At 41.5% G+C, this 26,001-nt stretch overlaps 1 protein-coding gene across 14 annotated transcripts in view; it reads right to left on the bottom strand.

Moving 5' to 3' along the window:
- SH3TC2 (SH3 domain and tetratricopeptide repeats 2) overlaps positions 1-26,001 on the bottom strand; it is a 211,493-nt gene that overhangs the window by 28,711 nt on the left and 156,781 nt on the right. For all 14 annotated transcript variants that reach the window (XM_056574764.1, XM_056574766.1, XM_056574765.1 and 11 more), the window contains 6 exons: positions 24,189-24,384; positions 19,323-19,456; positions 13,288-13,329; positions 7,983-9,686; positions 6,730-6,910; positions 2,167-2,317 (listed from right to left, as the gene is read on the bottom strand). In XM_056574764.1, coding sequence (XP_056430739.1) covers positions 2,167-2,317; positions 6,730-6,910; positions 7,983-9,686; positions 13,288-13,329; positions 19,323-19,456; positions 24,189-24,384 — 2,408 coding nt within the window. The remainder of the gene's footprint in view (positions 1-2,166; positions 2,318-6,729; positions 6,911-7,982; positions 9,687-13,287; positions 13,330-19,322; positions 19,457-24,188; positions 24,385-26,001) is intronic.

Below are 26,001 nucleotides of genomic sequence, written 5' to 3'. Positions count from 1 at the left end.
ATATAATACACTCAAAACAACTAATCTAGATCCTTTTTCAGGAAAATACCGGCACATCCTGATGGATCTCATTGATTTATGATGGGATACATCAAGTTTGCATAAGGATTACAGTAGCTCTGCAAGTGCCAATCTAAGAGATCGCCACTTGTTTATAATGCAGGGTTAGGCCGTGTAATAAGGCCCTAACAGTACTTGCTTGGTGTGCTGCAAATATGTGGCAACCAGGGCCGGTTCTGCCTATAGGCAAAATAAGCAGCTGTCTAGAGTGCCCTCTTGATGGGGGCGCCGCTCTCCCCACTGCAAGAAAGTTAGTAGCCAGCCAGCAGCTGAAGCACCCAAAGTACCTGCCCAGCCAGCACCACCGTTGCTACAGTGTGTTACTCTAGCAGTAAGCAGATTACATGAGGATGAGGTTTGTTACAGTGTGTCACCGTAAAGAGATTACATGAGGAGGAGGTTGTTACAATGTGTCACCCAGTAGTAAGAAGATTACATGTGGATGAGGTTTGTTACAGTGTGTCACTCCAGTAGTAAGGAGATTACATGAGGAGGAGGTTGTTACAGTGTGTCACCCCAGTAGTAAGGAGATTACATGAGGATGGGGTTTGTTACAGTGTGTCACCCCAATAGTAAGGAGATTACATGAGGAGGAGGTTGTTACATTGTGTCACCCCAGTAGTAAGGAGATTACATGAGGATGGGGTTTGTTACAGTGTGTCACCCCAGTAGTAAGAAGATTACATGTGGATGAGGTTTGTTATAGTGTGTCACCCCAGTAGTAAGGAGATTACACGAGGAGGAGGTTGTTACAGTGTGTCACCCTAGTAATAAGAAGATTACATGAGGACAAGGTTTGCTACAGTGTGTCACTCCAGTAGTAAGGAGATTACATGAGGACGAGGATTGTTAGTGGGTCACCATAAGGAGATTACACGAGGAGGAGGTTTGTTACAATGTGTCACCCCAGTAGTAAGGTAATTACATGAGGATGAGGTTTGTTACAGTGTGTCAACCCAGTAGTAAGGGGATTACATGGGGAGGAGGTTTGTTACAGTGTGTCACCCCAGTAGTAAGATGAGGAGGAGGTTTGTTAGAGTGTGTAACCCCCATTGTAAGACGAGGAAGAAGGTTGATACAGTGTGTCACCCCAATAGTAAGGAGATTACATGAAGAGTGGGTTTTCTACAGTGTGTCACCCCAGTAGTAAGGTGATTACATGACAAGAGGTTTGTTACAGTGTGTCACCCCAGTAGTATGGTAATTACATGAGGAGGGGGTTTGTTACAGTGTGTCACCCCAGTTGTAATGAGATTACATGAGGAGGAGGTTTGCTACACTGTGTCACCTTAGGAGTAAGGTGATTACATGAGGAGGAGGTTTGTTACAGTGTGTCACCCCAGTGGTAAGGGGATTACATGAGGAGGAGGTTTGTTACAGTGTGTCACCCCAGTAGTAAGGTAATTACATGAGGAGGAGGTATGTTACAGTGTGTCACCCCAGTAGTAAGATGAAGAGGATTTTTGTTACAGTGTGTAACTTTCGTAGTAAGATGAGGAGGAGAGTTGATACAGTGTGTCACCCCAATAGTAAGGTGATTACATGAGGAGGAGGTTTGTTACAGTGTGTCACCTCAGTAGTAAGGTTATTACATGAAGATGCAGTTTGTTACAGTGTGTCACCCCAGTAGTAAGGAGATTACATGAGGAGGAGGTTTGTTACAGTGTGTCACCCTAGTAGTAAGGTGGGACGTGTCAAAGGACAGAGCCAATGGGCGGGGTCAAGCAGCGGCAAAATTAGCTAATGCCTAGGGTGGCAAAAATCCTTGCACCAGCCCTGCTGGCAACCCCACCGATTAGTTGTTTGCAGCTCAGCTCCCATTCACTGTTTACATCTATGTTTTGTAGGTGGCTCTGCTGATTAGCTAATCTTTGGGGGTGTCCAGTGTCAGCACCCCACCGATCAGACAATAAAGGTATATTCCGAGGATAGGCCATCAATGACTTAGTCCTGGAAAGCCCTTTTAAAGGAAAAGTGTAGGTTTGTTTTGTTGGACAAAAATGCTAGAACCTCTCACAGACTGGAAATAAAGTGCATGAAGTGTGCCTGAGCAAATATATTTTAATATGTTAAGTAGCATTTCAACATATTTATGTTATTACTTACATACAGGTAAATCTCCACAAGTTCATTTTCATGCAGCAGATAATATAGTTTTCCAGCTTGAATCCACCTCTCAGCAGATTTCTCTTGCTGTCCCAGATCAATGGAAATCCTTAGACTTTGCTTCGTATAGTCCAGAGCTTTCCTTATAGACCTACAAGTGAATACAACATTTTTTGTTATAACAGTTCTCAAAATCAAAGTAAAGCAAAGGGCAGAGGTGTAAATTGAAACTATTCTTCCTAACCATTAATGTGTGTTACTTCTCACTGTTCCCTCTATTCTGTTTATTTGTGCAACTCATAATGTAACTATTTAAATGTTTTCCTTTTATTTTCTGGGGAAGCCTGTTGGGCCCAAGGTATAGTAGCCATGTTCAATTCCACCCTGAGTACCATATTTTGCTATGTCTAAAGAACACCATACCATACTGGCAGAGAAGTCAAAGAAGAACATGGGAATGGGATTATTAAGTAAAAAAAAAAATTGGGATGCAGAAAATGGAATGATGGATCTCTCTTAAAGTGGTACTCCAGTGGGAAAAAAAATTCAAATCAACTGGTGCACAATTGGAAAAAATATATAAACTAGTTAAGGCAGTGTCAAAAGTTGTTCAGCAATAATTTGAGGAATGACAAATTCATTTAGGAAATTTGCCCAAATCTCAATCTGATAGAGCATTGGTGAACATTCGATAGGATATGTTAAAAAAAAAAATCTGAACCTTGGAAGTCTATATTTCGATGGTTCACAAAAGTTGTGGCAAGCACCAAGGGAACTGCAGAATATTAGGCACTTGGTTTTAATATTGTTGCCGACCAGTGTATTTACCAGATAACAAAAAAAATCAATAGGTAAAAATGCCTGTGGCCTCACTAAGTACAGGCCATACAAGCCATACATCACACTGTCAATGACTAATTTAAATCATATATTTTTCAACCAACAGTAGTTAAAATCCCCCATAACAAGAAATAAAGGCCCATTTGAACAGCACACACTTTCCCAGTGCTAATGGCTTATTATACCCATATGTAACCTTCAGGCTAGGAAATAATAAAAATAGTTCTTAAACAATTTTTTTAAAATACAGCTGCAGAAAAAGGATGTTCCAAATGAAAATAATTTGCTCTTTATAACCGCCCCCGAGAGCGATCTTGATTATTTAAATTGAATTTTACAATCCAAATGTTATTTTTTTTACAAATCCAGAAGAAACAATTATACAGCTTTTCTTCCATTGTAATGAATCTTTTATAACTGTGCATTTCAGGCTGAAAGGTGAGCTGTCCAATCTTTAACACGGGTTTTATACATAATCTGCTATTTGAATAAATGAGAATGAAGGGTGATTCATCTTGGAAGCCAATCAAACCACTCGCAATAAAACCAATAGCTTTTTCCTGACAGTTTAAGCTTTAAATACGATTGTATAAGGGTAAAACATTAAATTAAAATATTAAGAGGTATAACCCTTTGACAAAAGTAGCATTAAATAACCTTAACGTTTTAAAGGACAACTGCAGCGCAATATACACTTATCCCCTATCTACCGCTTTGACCCCCCGAGATCTCCCTAACGGGGCGCCGCCATTAGTGCTCATAGTGAGCGCTAAGGCGTGTAGCGTCGACCTAGAGGTCGACGGTGATGCCCCGTCTCCTCCCCGTCCCCATACAGTTCTATGGGGGAGCCGAGGAGGCACGAACACTGCCTCCCCACCTCTCCCATAGAGATGCATGGAGGAGGCGTGCTGGCCGCAACGTCATGCGGCGGCAGGCACGCCCCCTGCACGGGAAAGCCACGGCACAGCCGCGGCCCCGTACAGGAGATCGTGGGGGGTCCCAGCGGTCGGGCCCCCCGCGATCAAACACTTATCCCCTATCTTGTAGATAGGTGATAAGTGTATATTGCGCTGCAGTTGTCCTTCAAGGATAGGCACACCAACCGAAGAAAAGGGGGGTGTACACATGAAGGTATTCAATGTATAGAGTCCCGTGGTATCACCATTTCACAAACTAATCAATAAGAGATAAATAGACCACTTCAAAAAAGGGATAATCTTTATTTAATGGAAAATCCAAAAATACAAAGAAACACACACAGCGTGGACATAAGCAGGTGGGGAACCAGGGAGCAGTGGGGGGGGGGGGGGCAAAAAATATACAATCAATCCAAATTAAATACCATATAATGTTATAGCAATTATATCTATACCAAAATCATAGATAATAAAGTGCATAGAAGGAAATTAAAAAATATATGTAAGGGCAAAGTGGCCATCCGGTATAGACGAGTGCCAGTAACAAAAGCATAGGTAAAGTGCTGAAGGAACACTGCCCAGCAGAGAACCCAGTGAAATAACAATACAGTGGTAGAGAACCCCCCCCCCCCCCACACAGTGGCTCCCCAGTAACCCACCAAACCTCCGACACGTTTTGCCCAGCGGGGCTTTGTCCACGCTGTGTGTGTTTCTTATGTATTTTTGGATTTTCCATTAAATAAAGATTATTCTATTTTAAATATAGTCCCTTTCTTCAAGTGGTCTATTTATCTCTTATTGGTTAATTTTAAGGATAGGGTCACAAGTAACGGATAGGCCGGTGGCCCGACCCTATAGTATGCCTCCTGCTGTTTCCTCCCGTGCCCTGCTTGCAGCTGCAACCCACCGCTACGAGCAACTACACAGGGACCTGCGAGTCACCGCACGTACTCGCAGTGCACTCAAAGACATCGCAGAGCGGCCATGTTGCCCGAGTACACTGCGCATGCGTGCGCAACAACTCGCATTTCCCTGTGTGGCTGCAAATTGCTTCTGCGAGCAGGACACGGGGGGGGGGGGGGTGGCGGTTGGAGGCACACTATAGGATCAGGTCATCGGCAGATCTGCAGCATAAAATATCAAGGGGGAGGGTTAGAATGCCCATTCAACAGTAATATATATATATATATATATTTATATATATATATATATTATTAATAATAAACTGCTACTTACCTCCAGTGCTCCCATGTTGCTTTCAGTGTCCTGCTCCGGTCCCTAGGTGAGGTCCTCTTTCAGATCTACAGTGTGGTGTTTGGGCCCAGAGGGATGTCAGGGCCCAGTGTGTCATACTGCCACTCAATGTCCTGCCTCAACCAGAGATTGGCTGTGCATCAGTATCACACACTGGGCCCCAACGTTACTCAGGATCTCACCCAGGGACTAGAGCAAGACACCCGAGACACTGTAGGAGCACTGGAGGTGAGTACAGGTCTCTCTCTCTCTCTCTCTCTCTCTCTCTCTCTCTCTCTCTCTCTCTCTCTTGTATATGCTGTAGAATGGAGAGCAGCTCTGTTAGCAATAACTGAGAAATCGTGGACTGAAGACACTAATTCCTGGTATTCTAGCAGTAGATTAAAAAAAAGTAGTCAGGCCAAAGTCAGGGCAGGTCGTGTTTTTGATCAACTGTAAACGTAAAACAGTTGATGATGGGCTGCAGATGTTAAAACTGATATCTGGTTTAAAAAAAAAAAGTTAAATGCCAAATGTGACAGGAACATTATTCATCTTTGCCAGGTACGAGGACATAAGGGAGCTTATTGTTTCAAAACTTTGTAATGGAAAAACAGCTTGAGAAAAACGGTGACTGGGCATTGGCTGATGAGAAGAGAATTTGTTAAACGCTGGCCCTTTAGGAAACCAGGAGCAAGTGTACAAATGTGCGTAGAGGCAATGGCAGGAAAACCGAGGCCGGGGAGCTCTGACAGTGAGTGCTTACAGAGCACATTGGCAGGAGAAAGATGATGGTAGGTTGGAAGATGCTACCATGTAGACAGGTAAGACAGTGGAACATAACTCACATTGGATTAATTTGACCAACTGCCAATATATATGGGAGCCTCCTACCTCTGCCCCGATGGCTGATGTTGGGAAGAGAAGGATTGGGCAGTTGACTTTCAGAATGCCCAATCCTTTTCTTCTTTAAAGAGTAGCACCACCAGAGTGGCAGTGACTTACTCCCTCCTCTACCCCTCCCATTCCATTTAAAACACATGCGTGCCTGGCCAAGCCAAATATACATCTGTATGGGGTAATCAGTAGGGATAGTTTTAGGGTGAATAAGAGTGTAACCAATAGCAACTGTAAACAGTCAGCCGTATCTAACATGAATGACCACCGCGTAATACTGAAACCCTTAAGTGGCTGCTACTTCTCCTGCAGCAGGACCCCCTGTGAACTGATGATTGTACAATGGACACATTTTGAAAGGTTTGGTCTCCAAAAAGACATCTCCTTTAAGCTGGTAGACAGTCACAAATAATCATATTGTTTTTCCATAAGAATGTAAAAATTTTACATAATACATAATATGGAGGAAACAGTACATGGGTCTTTTGTCAAGGTGGGCTTGTATACCAGAAAAGCTTTAAACTATGTCAGGAGAGGTAAAAGCAAGAACATAAAGTATATGTACTATTCAAGCATCGGGAACAGTATCAAAATATAGATTATTATATTTATATATTATCTTTATTTGCTTCACTCAGCTAGTCAACACACCTCACATAATTCACTATACACTTACTTGGCAGTGTTTAGAGTCTGATAGAGCCTACTTAGGGTACTTAGAACATCTCCTTCCTTTTGTCTGTCTTTCAATAGCTGCAGTAGGTGGACCCAATGTTCACAGTATGTTATATGTGCTCCGATGGCAGGACACACTTCACTGTAGAAGTTGGACAGTTCTTCAATCACACTTAGCTGGCCTGCAAAATTATTGTACAGTACAATCATTTATCTGATTATACCAAAGACATAAAATGAATGAGAAATAAAAATAGAAGAATACATTGTCAATGTCAAAACATCTCCATAATACACAAAAATCTGATAATACTATATAAAATAACCAGTTTGATATACTAATGTGCATATTTGGCTCAATTAAGTAATATTTTCCCATTTTGTTATCTAGGCACACTTATATTTATGTAATTCATAGAGTAAGCATGTGAAGTACATGACAGGTCATAAAATTGGGTCTTATATAGAGAAATGTCTCACAGTGCAGATGAATATATGGAAAAAGTAGAATTACATTTTTTAGAAAAGTTTGTCATAAATCACATTGCTAACAGATTAAACTTTGAAAAATTGGATCAGCGAAGGATAAACTGAGTCCAAGAAGACTTTACTCATAGATGTCCACCTACCGAATGTTCAGTTATTCAAACACCTCAAAAATGATAAATTGCCACAAAAGGTTATTTGCTAGTGTACGTATTGCACTCAAAAATGCTTACCACTCTACCTCACAGTATACCCAATAACAGAATAAGACCATTCCAGTCATATGAAATACTGCCAATGGTTCACAGATTTAGTGGTCAAGGACTTAATTCTATCTTAAGCTAATTTTGCTCCAAATATCTGGTTATGTGCACAGCCTAAATTAAAAACTGGCCCCTAATTCGCTGATAAACACATCATCATAAAGTGATTTTTTTTTTTTTTTATCCTTTCAGTGAACAGTTAGGTATTAATTAACGTTTCCATGTCTACTTCCAACACAGTACTACAGCTACACCCATATGGTGCCAATGCATAAAGTGTTTTGGGGCAGATTTATCTCCAAGGACCTATGGCCACCACATTCACTTGATCTCAAACCCCTATTATTGTTTCTGGGGAACATGAAAATGAATAGCTTACAAATGTACGTAAATGATATGCCTAAATGAAATAACGGAAACATTGACAAATGAATGCAAAATAGTAATTTCTTTTCATAATTTTTAAATAATTCTAAGTTATTGTAAGTAATTGTGAGTTACTCACATTTTAAGTTATTGGACTTCATAGCAAACAGCAAGGCAAGTTCATAACAAGCTCTGCCATCTTCAAGCTTCTGCTGTTCTATCAGAATTTTCCCCAACCAATGTAGGACTTGGGCTAGTTCTCTCTCGGCATCACCACTGTCTTGCACATCTATAAAAAGCTGGACAGACTTAATAAAATATCTCTCAGCCATAATAAAGGCCTGATTGGACACAGCCAGTGTCCCAAAGTTTGCAAGGGCTATGGCTTGGTTTCTTCTGTTGCCTGTTTCAGTAGCCATTTTCAGGGCATATGAGTACCCTCTTGAAGATTCGAGTAACTTTTTATCCCTCTTCTGTGCATTTGCCAGCAGATTATGGACAACACCACACTGTGTAGTGCTGTCGGTTTCCTGCATTGAGTCTAAAAGAGGCATTAAAATGTGGCAAGCTTGTTCAAAATGGCCATTTAAAATATATAACCAACCTAAAAACAGAGCGGACTCAAAAGCTTCTTCTTCACTGGTCCATCTACCTAATTCAACAGCCCTTTTAGTATATCCAATGGCACCAGACAGAAGACTTCGCTGGAGGTAGAGCTTGGCTAAAAGAAGACATAGCGTTCTCTGAGCTTTCACATCTCCACTTTCGTAAGAAGATAACAGTGCATGTTTTAAGTAAGGGGCAGCCTGAGCTGGAATGTGATTGCCTTTTAGTGGATAACCCATCATTTTAGATATATTTTGCATAACTACACCAACTCTCCACAATGGGGATGGCATTATTTTCATGCCAACTGATTTGTAAAGTCTAGCTGATGCCAAAGCAACATGAGGCAGGTATTTTTTATCATACAAGTAACTTAAAATGGGCATCAAACTTGTATTGGAATTCAAAATCTGGGAGCATGAACTAATAAGTAAAAATTGTAAACGTTCTAGAAATGGTAGGGCTTCGTCATGCCTTCCTAGTTGATATAGCAACCGGAATATAAGGAAGCAAGTGCGAGATTCTAAGGAGGCATTGTTAACAATGACAGCTTTTCTAAAAACATACTTTAGCACCTCAAGCTCATTCTCTGAGCTAAAACTATGCTGCGATATGCATGTTAGAAGACTGGCGGCTTTTTCCAGCAACAGTTCTTGCTTAGATTTCAAATTTTGCTTCAAGTAGATAGCTGATAAATTCCCATATAAGGCAGCCAAAAGCTGCAAATCTAGAAATCCATTGTTAATGGCACTTAAGGCTTCTTCATAGTAAACTCTTGCCTGGGATAGCTTCATCCTTTTGGCACATATCCGACCCAGAAGAAAACAACAACGTATATGAGCCCAAGACAGGCTATTCCTTTTTGCCCAATTCCGGGAGGTTTCCAGGTACATTGCCAAGTCTTCCTCTTCTGAAAACCCATAAAATGTGGAATTGAGAAAAGACATAGAGAGATCATATAAGGGCTGAAAATGAGAATCATAACCTTCTTTATTGAGAAATGTCAAGACGGGATCAAAGACTTCTGAATCTTCTAAGTCTCCAGCATTTAAGTCAACAAAGAACTTTGGGTCATCAATGTCCTCTTGTCCATGCACATGGAAGCCTTCCACTTCATATTTCCATTCTGAATCTGGACTGGATTTCTCAGACACACTGCATTTAGAAGATTCACTTATAGCTTCAATTTGCTCCCAACTATCAGATATTTGTGCTTCACCAAACACACTTTGGGCACCTGGAAAAGTGATGTATAGGTTTATTATAGTGACTACATATTTAATCTATAAGACATATTTTAAAATACATTAGGTACAGATTTCAAGATCGATTCATATTCTTACTCCTAAAATGTTCTTCTACATTATGGTTGTCTTTATAAATATGTAAATTTATATTACCTTCCCATACTACACTGTATATCATTTGTACATAATAAAGTACTTAGAAAAATATCAGTTTTTATGGGGTCCTTTCTACCAAATCATGAAATTTGAGCAAATGAATAGAATTTATGTAAGGTGATGTTTAAACATTACAGATATCTCATACTAGCCAAATGAGAACCTCCTCCAAAAAGGAAAGTTGCCCATCTTAAGACAGCTGATTCAGTTTTTTTTTTATTTGCCCTATTCAGTACAGAGCAGGGTACCCATTGGCTAGAGAAATGCCTCATGTGCAGCTCAGGGGCATACTGATTTCCTAAAGAGATCAGTGGCAGGGCCGGCCTTAGGGGTGTGCGAGCTGTGCGGCCGCACAGGGCGCCATAGCAACAGGGGCGCCGGGCGGCCGACACAGCTCGCACCAAGTATATATAATTTGTATTGCCCGACGCCCGGAATTTAGCCCTGCTTCGTGCAAGCAGCGCTTAATGCCAGTGTAATGAAGAAAACTGTGCCCTGTAGCGGAATGTGACCCCCCCGCACAGGGACACAGTTTTCTGCTTAGCAGGCCGCTCGCTCTCATTACATTCCCACTACCCTCCCTCAACTGTGTCCCTTTACGGAGGGTCACATTCTGCTTCAGGGCACAGTTTTCTTCATTACACCGGAAGGCTTCATTTACCCCGACCTCCGCCGCGTCTCCGGTTGGCTGGCGGCCCGAGTCTGAAGAGGGACGTCGCACATGTGAATTACCTCCACAGACCAGCACAGGACGTCAGTGACGTCACTCGTCAGGGCGCCGCCGGAGAGAAGAGAAGCGCAGCACAGGTCAGGTAAGGTTGTCTATGTGTATGTGTGGGTGTCTGCGTGTGTGTGCATGTGTGGTTGTCTGTGTGTGTGTGTGTGCATGTGTGGTTGTCTGTCTGTGTGTGCATGTGTGGTTGTATGTGTGTGCATGTGTGGTTGTCTGTGTGCATGTGTGGTTACCTGTGTGTGAGTCGGTGGGGGGAGGGGGGGGATGGGGGGGACGACAATGCTACCGAATTTGGGAAACCTGCTACTACCTAATGTGGGGAAACTGCTTCTTCCTAATGTGGGGCTATACTGCACCTAATGTGGGGAGCTATACTGCCAACCTAATGTGGGGTAGCTATACAGCACTTAATGTGGGGAGCTATACTGCACCTAATGTGGGGGAACTATACTGCACCTGATGTGGGGAACTATACTGCCAACCTAATGTGGGGGAGCTATACTGCACCTAATGTTGGGAACTATACTGCACCTAATGTGGGGAGCTATACTGCACCTGATGTTGGGAACTATACTGCACCTAATGTGGGGGAACTATACTGCACCTAATGTGGGGGAACTATACTGCACCTGATGTGGGGAACTATACTGCCAACCTAATGTGGGGGAGCTATACTGCACCTAATGTTGGGAACTATACTGCACCTAATGTGGGGAGCTATACTGCACCTAATGTTGGGAACTATACTGCACCTAATGTGGGGAACTATACTGCACCTAATGTGGGGGAACATTATACTGCACCTAATGTGGGGGAGCTATACTGCACCTAATGTGGGGGAACTATACTGCACCAAATGTGGGGAACTATACTGCATCTAATGTGGGGGAACATTATACTGCACCTAATGTGGGGGACTATACTGCACCTAATGTGGGGAGCTATACTGCACCTAATGTGGGTAACTATACTGCACCTAACGTGGGTAACTATACTGCACCTAACGTGGAGAACTATACTGCACCTAATGTGGAGAACTATACTGCACCTAATGTGGGGGAACTGTACTGCACCTATTGTGGGGGAACTGTACTGCACCTAATGTGGAGGAACTATACTGCACCTAATGTGGAGGACTATACTGCACCTAATGTGGAGAACTATACTGCACCTAATGTGGGGAACTATACTGCACCTAATGTGGGGGAACTATACTGCACCTAATGTGGGGAACTATACTGCACCTAATGTGGGGAACTATATGGCACCTAATGTGGGGGAACTATACTGCACCTAATGTGGGGAACTATATGGCACCTAATGTGGGGAACTATACTGCACCTAATGTGGGGAACTATACTGCACCTAATATGGGGAGCTATACTGCACCTAATGTGGGGAACTATACTGCACCTAATGTGGGGAACTATACTGCACCTAATGTGGGGAACTATACTGCACCTAATGTGGGGAACTATACTGCACCTAATGTGGGGAACTATACTGCACCTAATGTGGGAGAACTATACTGCACCTAATGTGGGGAACTATACTGCACCTACTGTGGGGAGCTATACTGCACCTAATGTGGGGGAACTATGTTGCATCTGATTAAGGGGGACATGGGACTGATTAAGGGGGAAGGGGAATGATGAAATATTAAAAAAAAATATTTGTTACAAAGATTTTTTTTCCTCATTGTGTATGTTTATGGGGTAATAGGGGGGGGGGCACCACAAGGTTAGCCTGAACACCTAAGGCCGGCCCTGATCAGTGGTATATTGGGACTTATTGGGGGAATGGTTATTATGGGCAGCTTTTATTTTAGACAATTTTAATAAATCTGTTGGGGAAGATTTAGTAAACTTTGTTAAAGGGGTACTCTACTGGAAAAAAAAAATCTTAAATCAACTGGTGCCAGAAAGTTAAACAGATTTTTAAATTAATTCTATTAAAAAATCATAATCCTTTCAGTACTTATCAGCTGCTGTATACTACAAAGGAAGTTCTTTTCTTTTTGAATTTCCTTTTTGTCCAACCACAGTGCTCTCTGCTGACACCTCTGTTCATTTTAGGAACTGTCCAGAGTAGAAGAAAATCCCCATAGCAAATCTCTCTTGCTCTGGACAGTTCCTGACACGGACAGATGTGTCAGCAGAGAGCACTGTGGTCAAACAGAAAGGAAATTCAAAAACAAAAGAACTTCCTTTGTAGTATACAAAATCTGATAAGTACTGGAAGGATTACGTTTTTTTTAATAGAAGTAATTTACAAATCTGTTTAACTTTCTGGCACCAGTTGATGTAAAAGAAAATGTTTTCCAGTGGAGTACCCCTTTAATAAAAGGTATAAGGGAACAGTTGCCCATAGCAACCAATCAGATTTTAACTTTTCTTTTTCAGAGGACTTCCCTGTTATGTCTAAATATACCAAATAGATAGAAACAGCTAAGATGTCACTGTGATGCTTATGTGAGTTCCCATAATGCACTGCTCCCTTGTAAAAGGAAACAGGAATGTTAAACTTGGCTCTAAAGGGGAGGAGAAATAAGGCATAATATAAACTATAAAGCCTTTCCAAGTATACTGGAAACATAAAACTGTAGTTATAAATAGCAGTGTACAACACACATTTACAGAACCTCTTGTAAGTTTAAAGAACTTTAATTTGTGTCTATTACCGTAGTTCATAATATATCTTACCTGGCTGAGATTTCAGATATATTTCAACTGGATCCAGGCCATCTGTAAAAAACAGCAAAAATCATAATTCACTGTACCTTGGCACATATACCTAAAGTATATTTGTATACATTATATGATAAAATGCAGGTCACACATACTTAAAGGGGTCCTTTAAAACGTATCCCCTATTCACAAGATAGGGGCTAAGCATCTGATCATAGGGAGATCCAACCGTTGGGACCAACCACATTCTTCAGAATGGGCTTTTTTTCTCCCTGAGCATGAAGCGGCATGTTGACACGTGCTCCAAGCATTGTCTATGGGAGAAGCGGAGATACATGAGCATTGTACAGTAACCCCCCCGACATATGATAAAATCGACATACGATGGCCTCTCAGAGGCCATCGCATGTCGGTCAATGTCAGCATCGACATACGATGCTTTTATATGTCGGGGCCATCGCATTAACTGCTGTCCGACAGCGCAAAATGCTTAAGCTGCTGTCGGATAGCAGTTTAAGCATCCCGGGCAGGTTCGCTTACCTATTCCCGCTGCTCCGGGTCCGGCGGCTTCTGCATCTTCTCCAGGGGGGGGGGGGGCCTTGCTTTCCGGCGTCGTTATTACGTCACTACGCACGCCGTGCCGGCGCAGCAGCGTAATAACGTCACCAGAAAGCGAGGCCCGGACCCTGCAGAAGATGCAGAAGAAACCGGAGGATCGCGAAGAAGACAGCGGAGTAGCGGGACAGCATCGGGAGCCCCTGGGACAGCATCGGGAGAGGTGAGGACCTGGTCCGGAGCGGCGGGGACAGGTGAGTACAGCTTCCTATACTTTACATTGCACGGATCCCTCAACATACGATGGATTCGACAAACGATGGGTCGTTTGGAACGAATTACCATCGTATGTTGAGGGACCACTGTACTCGAGTATCTCCATCTCTCCCATAGACATAGCAAGGAGAACGTGCCAACTGTTTTCTTAAAAGAGAGAAAAACTTGTACGTCATTAACATGTATAAGTGTATTTTGATCTTATTGTGTTGCTAATATTTTACTGTAAATCAACATGTAATGTAACACAGTTAGCAGTTATCGGAACATACAAATGTTAATAAATCTGAATCTAATGTTTCTCCATTATGTTTTATTCATGGAGATCTTGCCTTTTTTTTTTTTTTTTTTGTATTGTTGCAACATCCACTTTTGCACAAATGACAAAGGGTGAGATTTATCAAAACCTGGGCAGAGGAAAAGTTGATCAGTTGCCCATAGCAACCAATCAGATGGCTTCTTTTATTTTTCAGAGGCCTTTTTAGAAATGTAAGAAACCATCTGATTTGTTGGACAAGTTTTCAAGTGTAGCCATAGTGTGGTATCCCAGAATGGAGTCACCTGTTACTATGAACACTGCTCTGTATGAAGTCTGTCTCTTAAAAGGCTTCATTTTTTTTAATATATTGCATGCACACACATAGAGTGTACAGGGTAACAGCTTCTACCCAAAAGTATTTTATTTTTTTTTTACTGTAAGAACATTGGTTCATCCCTTAACAATTGGTCGAAAGTCTTGCTCCACTTCAATCTCGGGATAGGAGTAGGATCCAGAGAGTAAATGTTTGTTACAGAGTTTTGGTCTAGTCAGAGATATGACAACACCTATTCGACAGCTCTTTCACCTTCAGGAGAAGTTTGCCTATAATTCCAGCACTGTTCTAGCAAATATATATATATATACTATACAGAGGTATTACAAGAGGTAGCATTGAAGGGGTTGTTGGTCCACAAAGCTAAGTTGGTAAAATCAGGTGTACCACATACATTTGTGTACAGGAGCACAAATGTGTGTTTTCAAGGAAAGAAACTCACATCCCTGTAGAGTTCTTTTCCCCCTATCGATCTAATCCCTAACTGGTTTCCTCTCTGAAATTTGACCAGTACATCCTTTCCTACAATCCCCCTTGCTTGCACTTGCAGTGGAGACCATACAAGAAAAAAGAAAGATAGCCAGCACAACAGCCTAATACACGGGTGCACACTGCCATGGCATATACATGTATACAAAAAAAGAGGATTGCAGCAGCACACATTTGTCAAAAAATTGAGGCTCTTAGCGCATTTTTTGATCAAAACATGTCCCCCATCCACCACGGAGAGGTGGCCTCATTTAGGACGGGACCCTAGCACAAATTCTGAGCCTAACGCTCAAATATCCACTCACCTCTGCTGGGCATGTAGCCTCTGACTGGGTGACATGCTGGATCCATAAACAATTTAAAACTCCACCTGTGAAAATATATATATATACATATCAACTGGCTCCAGAAAGTTAAACAGATTTGTAAATTACTTCTATTAAAAAATCTTAATCCTTTCAGTACTTATGAGCTGCTGAAGTTGAGTTGTTCTTTTCTGTATAAGTACTATCTGATGACACCTGTCTCAGGAACTGTCCAGAGTAGAAGCAAATCCCCAATGCAAACATCTTCTACTCTGTGCAGTTCCCGAAACAAGTAGAGATGTCAGCAGAGAGCATTATTGCCAGACTTAAAAGAACAACTCAACTTCAGCAGCTGATAATTATTGGAAGGATTAAGATTTTTTAATAGAAGTAATTTACAAATCTGTTTAACTTTCTGAAGCCTGTTGATATTTAAAATAAAAAAAGTTTTTTTTTTCCTGGAATACCCCTTTAACATCTGAGGATTTCCTTTCTAAATCCACTTAAGATAATTGTGTCACAGATAACCCAGGGAAACATAAGTGAGGGAAGGGATGTTTGCACATTTCACCACGGACCACCCCTGCGAAGACCCCTGATAGCTTGCTCGGTTACATTAGATGTAAAAACTAGCGCAGTCTTCCACTCACAAGGGAAGTTTAAATTCTAACTAGTTAAATCTCATTCCAGCATAGTAAGGAACAAGCCAGGTTACAACAAGAAGGAACATATATCACTCTGGGTAGACCTGGCCTCATACATACAGCAAGGAAGAAACAAGTCTAAATCTCAGTAACACTACAAGTCTCAATATAACCAAATCATATATTTGCTAATTACTTCTAGACTATGACCAGTGCCAAATAACCATTTACTACAAAGTGCATCTCAATAACTGCATCACCAAATGTGAAGTGTTGTTTTCTTAGTTGGAATTGCATCTGAAGTAAAATTCAGGTTGTTTTCTATAAACCTTGGCTTTTGAGGGTACATTTCTCAGGGCCTTGTGTACAGAAGACAGCTTTGGTGTAGTAGTAACTGAACTTGAGAGCAGTAAAGTCCGACACTGCTGTCTAAAAAGCCAACTCCCACTGGGATGAACGTTCACAGTCACACAGTCTGGGAGATGTCCCGGGGGTGCACTCCAAATGTAACAAGCATAAACGATAGATAAAAGAGGAGAAAGGATGCACTCACCTGAGGTAATTGATAGCAGAATACTTTATTCCAATACGGTGAGAATGTACAGCTGGTAGACGCAGATGAGCGACCTCACAGCGACAGGCTGTTTCCTGCACTCTAAGCACACTTCCTCGGGCTGCCGATCAGAGCGCAGGAAACAGCCTGTCGCTGCAAGGTCGCTCATCTGCGTCTACCTGCTGTACATTCTCACCGTATCGGAATAAAGTATTCTGCTATCAAGTACCTCGGATGAGTGCCTCCTTTCACCTCTTTTATCTATCTTTTGTGTAGTAGTGGTTGGTGGGAATCTTCATTGTGATAATGGGTTGCACCACTCCAACCATGTGATACGACAACCCTTAACATACACTTCAATCTACATACACAATGTATTTCCTATTTCTGGCATCAGGAAATTGACATTTGCACATCCTGAACTTAAAAGCCTGCATCTTGCCTTATCACACTAGTAGTTGTGTCATTTTTAAGTAATATTCCCAGAAACAGATCCCAGGCTTTCACTTTGTAATTGATACACTACATTGAGAAAATAGCACAGTCATCTGTTTCTAAGAATCCAATTCTAGAAAGACAAGTACATTCAAGTAAATAGTTGTGCCCACAGTCAGTTTCTAAGCCAACTGAGGACTGGTGTAGAATTGCACCTAAATTAGTGCAGTTGCGCCAAACAATACGAGAAACTGAAAAGTCACACACCATTAATTCCTGAACACTGCATGATTTCAACTGAAATCAAGACTTGCAATGTCAGTTTGTAAAAAAAAATTCTATTTGGTTTGTCGCAAAACTTTGGGGGCTATTTATCAATAATGGTCTTGGCTAGATCATTTTTGTTGTCTGTTTTAGTTTAAATTTTAAGGCAAATTAATATCTAAAAGAAGGTCTGCAAAGAGAGTCTCCCTCACATTTGAATAGTGGTTTACCTTGCCGCAGGCCAGGAAAAAACAAACTTTATTGTTCAAGAGACAAAGGTTTTAGTTGAACAGGTATTTTATTTTTTATCTTTCACCATTTTTTTTTATGTTATCCGCATTTTTTTGGACACATGAAATTGTGAGATGTTGGCCATGGCTAACAATATTATTGTTTCTTACATATTTACCATTCCTTTTTTGTACCTTAAAAAATATATCTGATTGTCTCATATGGACAACTTCTTTACTTTTCCTCTGCATGTTTTTATTTTTTATTTTGAACTCTTTATGTCTTTTATGTCTTTAATCTCTCTCTCTCTCTCTCTAAAACATGGTCCCTAAAGCCATGGTCTCCTAGCTTGCTTGACATTCCATAGGCTGTAATACATCAGAAATAATAATTATAATAATACACATTAGGGACCATCTCTAGCATGACCTGTTAGGCATCAATCAAGCCTGGAATGGTACATTTAAGGAGTCTTGAATTGTGCTACACACATATGACTATTCATCAGTGGGGCACATGCAAAGCTGTGTTTCCACATTATAAAGAATAGGACAAATTATACAGGGCCAACAGGAATGCCACAGAACCCATGGTGGATTTCTTGTGCCACCCCGGCTCGGAACTATTGCCTTGGCGGACCCAACCCAACATTACTCACTCCTGCCATAGGACAAGCACGTAAGCTATTAGCAGTGTCTGGCAGAGGCTTCTTTCTTTCTTCCTACTGAGGTTACATGTGTGGTGAGGGTGTGATGACGGCAGATGGAATTACCCTAGGGGCAGATGGCGTTAACCACTTGTATTCGGGATGCCAGGGCGTGGTTTATCCTCTACACCACCCAAAGCAATACCGCTGGATCCTGGGCTAGGCACGGGGGCAAATAATGATTCCGACGTAAAGTTATGGAAAAACGGCAGTTTTACTGAGTCAGACAGGTGTAACAGTCTATACAGGTTGGCTAGGCCCATGGAGGTGACCAGTGACTTCAGAGACCTTAGGGCTTGCTGGGACTTATAGTGGACCTGGACAATTTGGGTGCAGGCCGCGCTGACTTGAGACAGGATGACTTGGACTGACTTGACTATGACAGACTATGACTGACTTCACCCCTTCTGTAGATTACCAGGCTTTGACTTGACCTGTGGAGCAATGGACTTGAGAATCCGTGTCTTTAGGCCTCCTCTGGACTCCAGACACAAACGTAGGACTTGACCTTACTGCAACTCAGCAATGCATACAAGAGCATAAGAGCTAAGAAAGTGAGCTAGCTCCAGGGCTTATATGGGGGAGACTAGGAGGATTCCCATAGTTCACCCTTAGGTCACATGGTTACTGATACCTCACTGGGTTACAATCACATGACAACAGGTTAATCACATGACAAAAGGTCTTAAAGCTATAACACATTATATGTACATTATACTGTATAACATCGGCATAGAGATAAATATACAAGGGGACAGGTGTAACGGGGCCCAGGGGTCACTGTATGGAGGTTGCTGGACAGGGCAGCTAAGGTACAGGGGTGCAACTCCTGTACTGGGCCACCACACATGCATGTTCCACCTTACAAATCATACATGTGCATGTCCTGTAAATATTACAATGTCGATCACATCAATATCCTCTTTGTTCCTCCTCGCTGCTGTAAACTGCAACCCATCAATCCATTAAACATCAGTAGAAATACATGGTATAACTCACCCAGCCTGTATACTGAGCTGATGTCTGTTTGAGCCAAGCTTCTCAGTAGCTCCACTGGGCCTTTCTGAGCATCTTCATCAAATGAATTAAGGGAAATCTTCTCATCCTCACTTAGGAATAATAAGTCCTTTCCTCTGTAGAAATTCAATCAAAATATGATAATTGTGTTTTCAAGGAGGCAGAAATAGATACAATTTGTAGAAGAAATTCTGCAGCAAGTATCTAAGAATATCTGTAGGGATGTGGACTTTTTGTAGACACTTTTGGGCGGTGTAGGGGTTCTATGGTTGCCACAACTACTAGAAAGATAAAATCAATATTTACATGTATTTAAACTTTGCCTTTTGCAGACGAGATAGAATAAACACAAATGCATTGTCTTCTTATATAATTTGCTTTTCAATGTGTTTGAATTTACTGGATAAATTAGCCTGTAGGATTGATGTTAAAGGGGGTACTCCGCTGCCCCAGCGTTCGGAACATTTTCTTCCAAACACTGGGTGCGAACTGCGGGGGGTCGTGATGTCATGGCCACACCTCTTGTGACATCATGCCACGCCCCCTCAATGCAAGTCTATGGAGGGCGTGGTGAGGCGGCGTGATGTCACGACCCCCACAGCCCCCACCCAGTGTTCGGAACAGAATGTTCCAAACGCTGGGGCAGCGGAATACCCCCTTTAACATCAATGCCACAGGCTAATATATCCAGTAAATTCAAACACATTGCAAAGAAAATTATATAAGAAAACAGACTTGCATTGAGGGTGGCGTGGCATGCTGTCACAAGGGGCATGGCCTTTATGTCCCAACCCCCCGTAGCCTGTGGGATTGATGTTAAAGGGTACTCTGCTGCCCCAGCAATTGGAACATTTTGTTCTGAACGCTGGGTACGGGCTGTGTGGGGCGGTTGTGACCTCATGGCCACGCCTCTCATGACCTCATGACACGCCCCCTCAATGCAAGTCTATGGGAGGGTAGGCATGGTGAGGCGGTGTGACGTCACGACCCCCACAGCCCCACTCAGTGTTGGGAACAGAGTACAGCAGAGGCAGCAGAGTACCCCTTTAATGCTTCCTCTATTATGCTGCAGTACATATTATAGTATTACATTTAATCAACCATTTGCATAAGTAAAACATTATACTGCAATTCCCTAATGCGTCATCCGACAGAACAGGTTTGTGATTTTTCTCTGTTTGATTCAGCATGAATTACTACAAAACTTCTGTGTGACTGTATATGAAGTGAGAGGCATACGATGATATGATAAGGGGCAATAGCCCTCTATAGGTGCCATATTACAAACCTATACAACTCAGAGCTTAGAAGGACCCATAACACAGCCACTTGCATGACTCCTTTTTTATTTAAAAAAAATTTTAGATACATAATAAATCTATAGATATTCAATCTTTACAAAATAACAATTGTTAATGTGCTTGCACATAAGTAGAACTGATGTTGGTTCTGTTCACGAGTGTCTCTTTAAAGTACCAGAGGCAAATTTAGAGGAAAGGCCAGACCTCCTTACATCATGAGCCCCTTTCCGCATGCCACCTGCCCCAATCATTCCCCACCACCACCACCACTGTAAATTGATAGGTAAAGGTACAGTGATCCCTCAACTTACAATGGCCTCAACATGCAATAGTTTCAATATACAATGGTCTTTTCTGGACAATTATTACTTGAAACCAGACTCAACATACAATGTGCAGACAGTAAAGATCTACGAAACGTGTCAATGGCTGGAAGAACTGACCAATCAGAATGGGCATTCACTGGTAAAACACCTGTATTACTGAAGTGTATGCACTGACTGGCTGTCTGGTAGCGCCCCCTACAGTACAGGGTGGTATTACATGTTCTGTACTACTCTTTACCTGTGTCAGGGTTAGCTGTTCCTTGGAACAAAGTAAGAGCAGCTCCATTTTACTTTTTTAGAACATTGCGTGTACTGTACAGGACCCTGAAGAAGCTCCTGTCCTCTACATAGACAGTGATTACAGCTCCCAGCAAATCTTTCTTAAGGATTGTAAGGATTTGCATTATCTGTATTAGTTATCTAATTATTTTTCTTTAATCCTCACTTTTTCCTATTTTTGATGACATTTTGGTGGCCTCAGAACCAATTACTCGGTTTCCATAGAGTTATGGTCTCAACATACAATGGTTTCAACATACAATGGTCATCCTGGAACCAATTAATATTGTAACTTGAGGGACCACTGTATATACTGTGCGACATTCTCAGTAAACATTACCTAGAAGCTAAGCAAGAAAACATGGCAGAAAGCTATTTTCCTTTGCTGGTCTGCAGTAAACAGATGATCACTGTGCAATGCCTTGGCATGTGCGTCCACTAGCACTTAGTTCATTAGGTGGACGCGCACATTGCTGTACACTTTGAATATCAGGTGGCGCCATGCTGCGTAAGTACATTTTATAATACTCTACACAATGCCGATATTTGACGTGTAATGGTGGAACAACGCCTTTAAACTCCCCAGAACGTCCCTCCAGATGTGCCATACATGCAGTAAATATGCCCTGGCATGCCGCATATGCAATCATTTAGACCACTTGATGACACAATCAACTTGATACTTTGCAGGAATTATCTCCCTTGCCATCTAGATTTACAGTACATTCCAAATAGTCAGGCAAATCATCTTTATTTCATGAGCCGTTTCATGATGTCAGCTACATTTTATGGCAATTTAGGTTCTGAACGTCTGGTGGACAAACAAAAGCATTTTGCATGAAAAAGATCTGATTCCTATCAGCGATAGTCCACTTGTGCCTGCGAGAGCTCTAATTCTTACAGTCTGTGGCTCTAATAGAAGCTGATGTTTAATGGCAGTACTACGCAGAATTCTATTTTTAGAGATTAAAGTTGGTCCAACGATTAAGCATTAAAAATCAACCGAAAAATAAAAATCTTAAGAGTTGCCATCTCTTAATATGTCTGTTATCCCCCAAAAATCTCACTACATGCACATTAATATTTTGGATGGGTATGTTTTATTATGACAACAACATATATTCTGACTAACTTGTTCACATAAGTCAAACGCATAGGCTTACAGTACTGTAATATTAAAAAGTGAGGCAGCCGGGTTGAAGTAATAGTACCACCAAGTGGGGCATCTTAGTAGTACATGTGTAAATTGTTTTGTGAGACTATGAGGTTAAAGCAATAGCACCATCAAGTGGACAATATTAGTACTACATATTTTCATGATGACAAACAATGTTGTTTTAGGATTTTTATGAGGCCTTATCATCTGAAGTGGTGTGCAACTGTAACAATTACAAGGAAATATGAAAAATGTATCAAATTATAGAATAGTATAAGAAGAAAAAGTATTAAATGGGGGTAAACATGTATTTTTTTCTTAAAGGGGTACTCCGGTGGAATTTAAAAAAAAAAATGTTTATCAACTGGTGCCAGAAATTTAAACAGATTTGTAAATTACTTCTATTAAAAAATCTTAATCCTTCCATTACTTATTAGCTGCGGAATACTACAGAGGAAATTCTTTTCTTTTTGGAACACAGAGCTCTCTGCTGACATCACGAGCACAGTGCTCTCTGCTGACATATCTGTCCATTTTAAGCACTGTCCAGAGTAGGAGAAAATCCTCATAGAAAACATATCCTGCTCTGGACAGTTCCTAAAATGGACAGAGATGTCAGCAGAGAGCACTGTGGTCATGATGTCAGCAGAGAGCTCTGTGTTCCAAAAAGAAAACCATTTCCTCTGTAGTATTCAGACCCTAAAAAGTGCTGGAAAGATTAGGATTTTTTAATAGAAGTAATTTACAAATCTGTTTAACTTTCTGGCACCAGTTGATAAAATAAAAAAAATAAAAAAAAGTTTTCCACCGGAGTACTCCTTTAAGATCAATTTTTAAATCCAATACAGCAATAATCTTGTTAGGGTCTTGTTCACACCATCTATAGACATGCATCATATATGACAGAGACCTATTAGAAAGATTCAGATAACAACAAACTCATCCAGGAACAAATGTTCCATGTGACATGTATTTTTCTGTTCTTGTATTGACTAAGATCTATGACAACTGTTATTACTATTATTAATCTACCGGTGGTAGATATGTTCATATGTTCTGGGTGAAACTACCATCTATGAGCCAGAATGAAGAGTATACTGAAGATGTCCATATATTACAAGTCTGAATCACTGCCATGTAATTCTACATTTCTCCTATCTGTCCAGAGATGGCGTCTCCAGCAAAATCAGCTGTTTACTAGGGTCACTAATGAGAAAACCTTTTGAACACTAGCTGAATATATTCATATGTAGTTAGCTCCCCCTATTGGTGGCAGCATTAGCCAGAACTTGTCATGCCTTAGCTGTGGGAAAAAAAACAAGAAATTTGGATATTTCTGAAAGATTTATATAATCCTTTAGATGAAGTCCTAAGTTGGGGATAGACCCCAGCCGCAATTTTTTTCTGGGGGTTATATTTATTCTTTGTATGCTACTGAATGTGTCATTGTCTGTATATATTCTTTAAAGGGGTACTCCGCTGTTCAGCGTTTGGAACTAGCTGTTCTGAACTCTGGAGCCGGCATGACATCACACCCCACCCTCTCAATGCAAGTCTATGGGAGGGGGCGTGACTACCGTCACGCCCCCTCCCATAGACTTGCATAGAGAGGGTGGGGCATGATGTCATGAGGGGGCGGGGCTATGACGTCACAAGCTCCCGGCGCCGGCTCCAGCGTTCGGAACAAGTTGTTCCAAACGCTGAGCAGCGGAGTACCCCTTTAATACTTGTTTATTGCAATAGTAGAGAAACATTAGTGATGTCAGTAATCCGCAGAGGTACTTACAAAGGTTTTAAGCAGTTGGGATCAACATGTTTTGTTTGGACAAAACCAGTGGCTCCGGTAGAAGGACATTTCCCCACAAACCACTTGAGGCCAGGTACAAAGAAGCCGACGACCTCAATGGCATCACCCCTGCAGTAGCTGAGCTCATCCCATTCTGTAGCTGAGTGATTCTCTCTAGCAGTGCATTGGCCCAACCCTAAAGAAAAGAGGAAACTTAGCTGCAGAAATAAATAATAATACAAAGTATAAAACAAATGGCGGTATGTTACATCCAGAATATAAATATTAAGTGTATCAAACAAACATTGTGTTACCTTGGACTTCATAATCATTCTGAACGTTCTCTGCTCCTGTCTGCTGCAGCCACCCTTAGAAGCAATAATACCTGCAGGATGGTTGAGTAACAACTCACTATCATCTGCACTCATGGTGAGTAGTACTTATTATTATAATTAGTTTTGATTTGATATCAGCTTTTATGTATTTCTTGTTTATTACAGATAAGTCTTCTTATCCTCCTCTACCATTAAAGTGTACCTGTCGTCAAACCATAATTTTCTAAACTAACCCAGATTATATTCCCTAAATAACTACTCCTAACACCCCTTCTGCCCTTAAAAAAAATTTCTGAGCTTAAAAAAGCTGTGTATCATGCCTCTCCCCTTGCTCCCATTGTGTAAGCTCCAGACAGGAGAAAGTGGGTGTTCCCCAGCAGGCGCGACATCACTGAAGCATGAGAGAGCTGTGCCTCCCCATGCCCCCGCATGCACTTCCTGAGTTTGGTCTCCTGCCAGGCTGGGAGGAGACCAAACTAGCTGTTTGACTTGTGGAGGGAACAGAGCCACCTAGTGGCCATTTTTTCAATCACATTAAAAACATATAAATGTTGAGAATTTTAACAGCAAGTAAATAACAAAGTGTCTTATTATTGCATAAGGAATAATATATTAAAAGTTTAGTTTGGTGACACTCTTTAAGACCAGGGGTCATCTAAGTACAGGCAGTCAATATTGGGGTCCCAGGAAGACAGCTGCTATAGGTATAGTTTTACAGCCTAGTGACCTGCCAGTATTTTTTTTTATCATCCATAAATGAACTGACTGAGTTGCTACTATGCGGTTTATGTAACTCAGAGTAACCTTAATGGGAGTTATCTCCAGCTGCCGTAAATGTGGATACGCCATACATGATGAAATGGGACTGCCCCTTTAAAGTGTCCTTGTCATCATAAAAACACTTGACATATTGCAAAGACAAGTCATAAGAGTTGATTGGACTTTGCCCTTTATCGATCGCTAAAACAAGCCGAGATAATCATCCCCGACTCCCTGCGTTCTCAGTCTAACTGCATCAGATAAGCTCCATTATAAGTCTATGGAGCTCGTCTTGTGCAACAAGATGGAAAAGGCAATGACCTGGGGGGTGGGAACAATTTCAAGATTGGTGATGGTCAGAACATATAGATGAACCGACCAGGGTGGGGCTTGTAGCTTGTCTACTCCCTCCCATTGTATGTGTGCTTAGATTTACACTGGAGGTGACTGAGGAGCAATCTGCAAGTCGGGCCTATGGCTGCCGTAATTTGCTTCCTGGTTTTATTTATCTGGCCAGGTAGGTTAGTGGATAGGACCCGCACCATTTGAGAAACCTTGGCGTGGTGTGCGGGCTCAGGTATGTCCTTCATATAAGGATATACTGGCAAATGTCTCAATTTTACATCAGTGTTGAGGGTTAGCTAATGTCATTGTTTACATTAACCACAGTTGTGAAACCACATTGTGAGCCATAGGTGCAGGTCCTCCACTCCAATGTA

This window comes from Hyla sarda, chromosome 4 (genome assembly GCF_029499605.1).
Source record: "Hyla sarda isolate aHylSar1 chromosome 4, aHylSar1.hap1, whole genome shotgun sequence".
NCBI classification, from domain to species: Eukaryota; Metazoa; Chordata; class Amphibia; order Anura; family Hylidae; genus Hyla; species Hyla sarda.
Note: the sequence above shows the minus strand (reverse complement) of the source record. Positions and strands in the feature narration are given on the sequence as shown.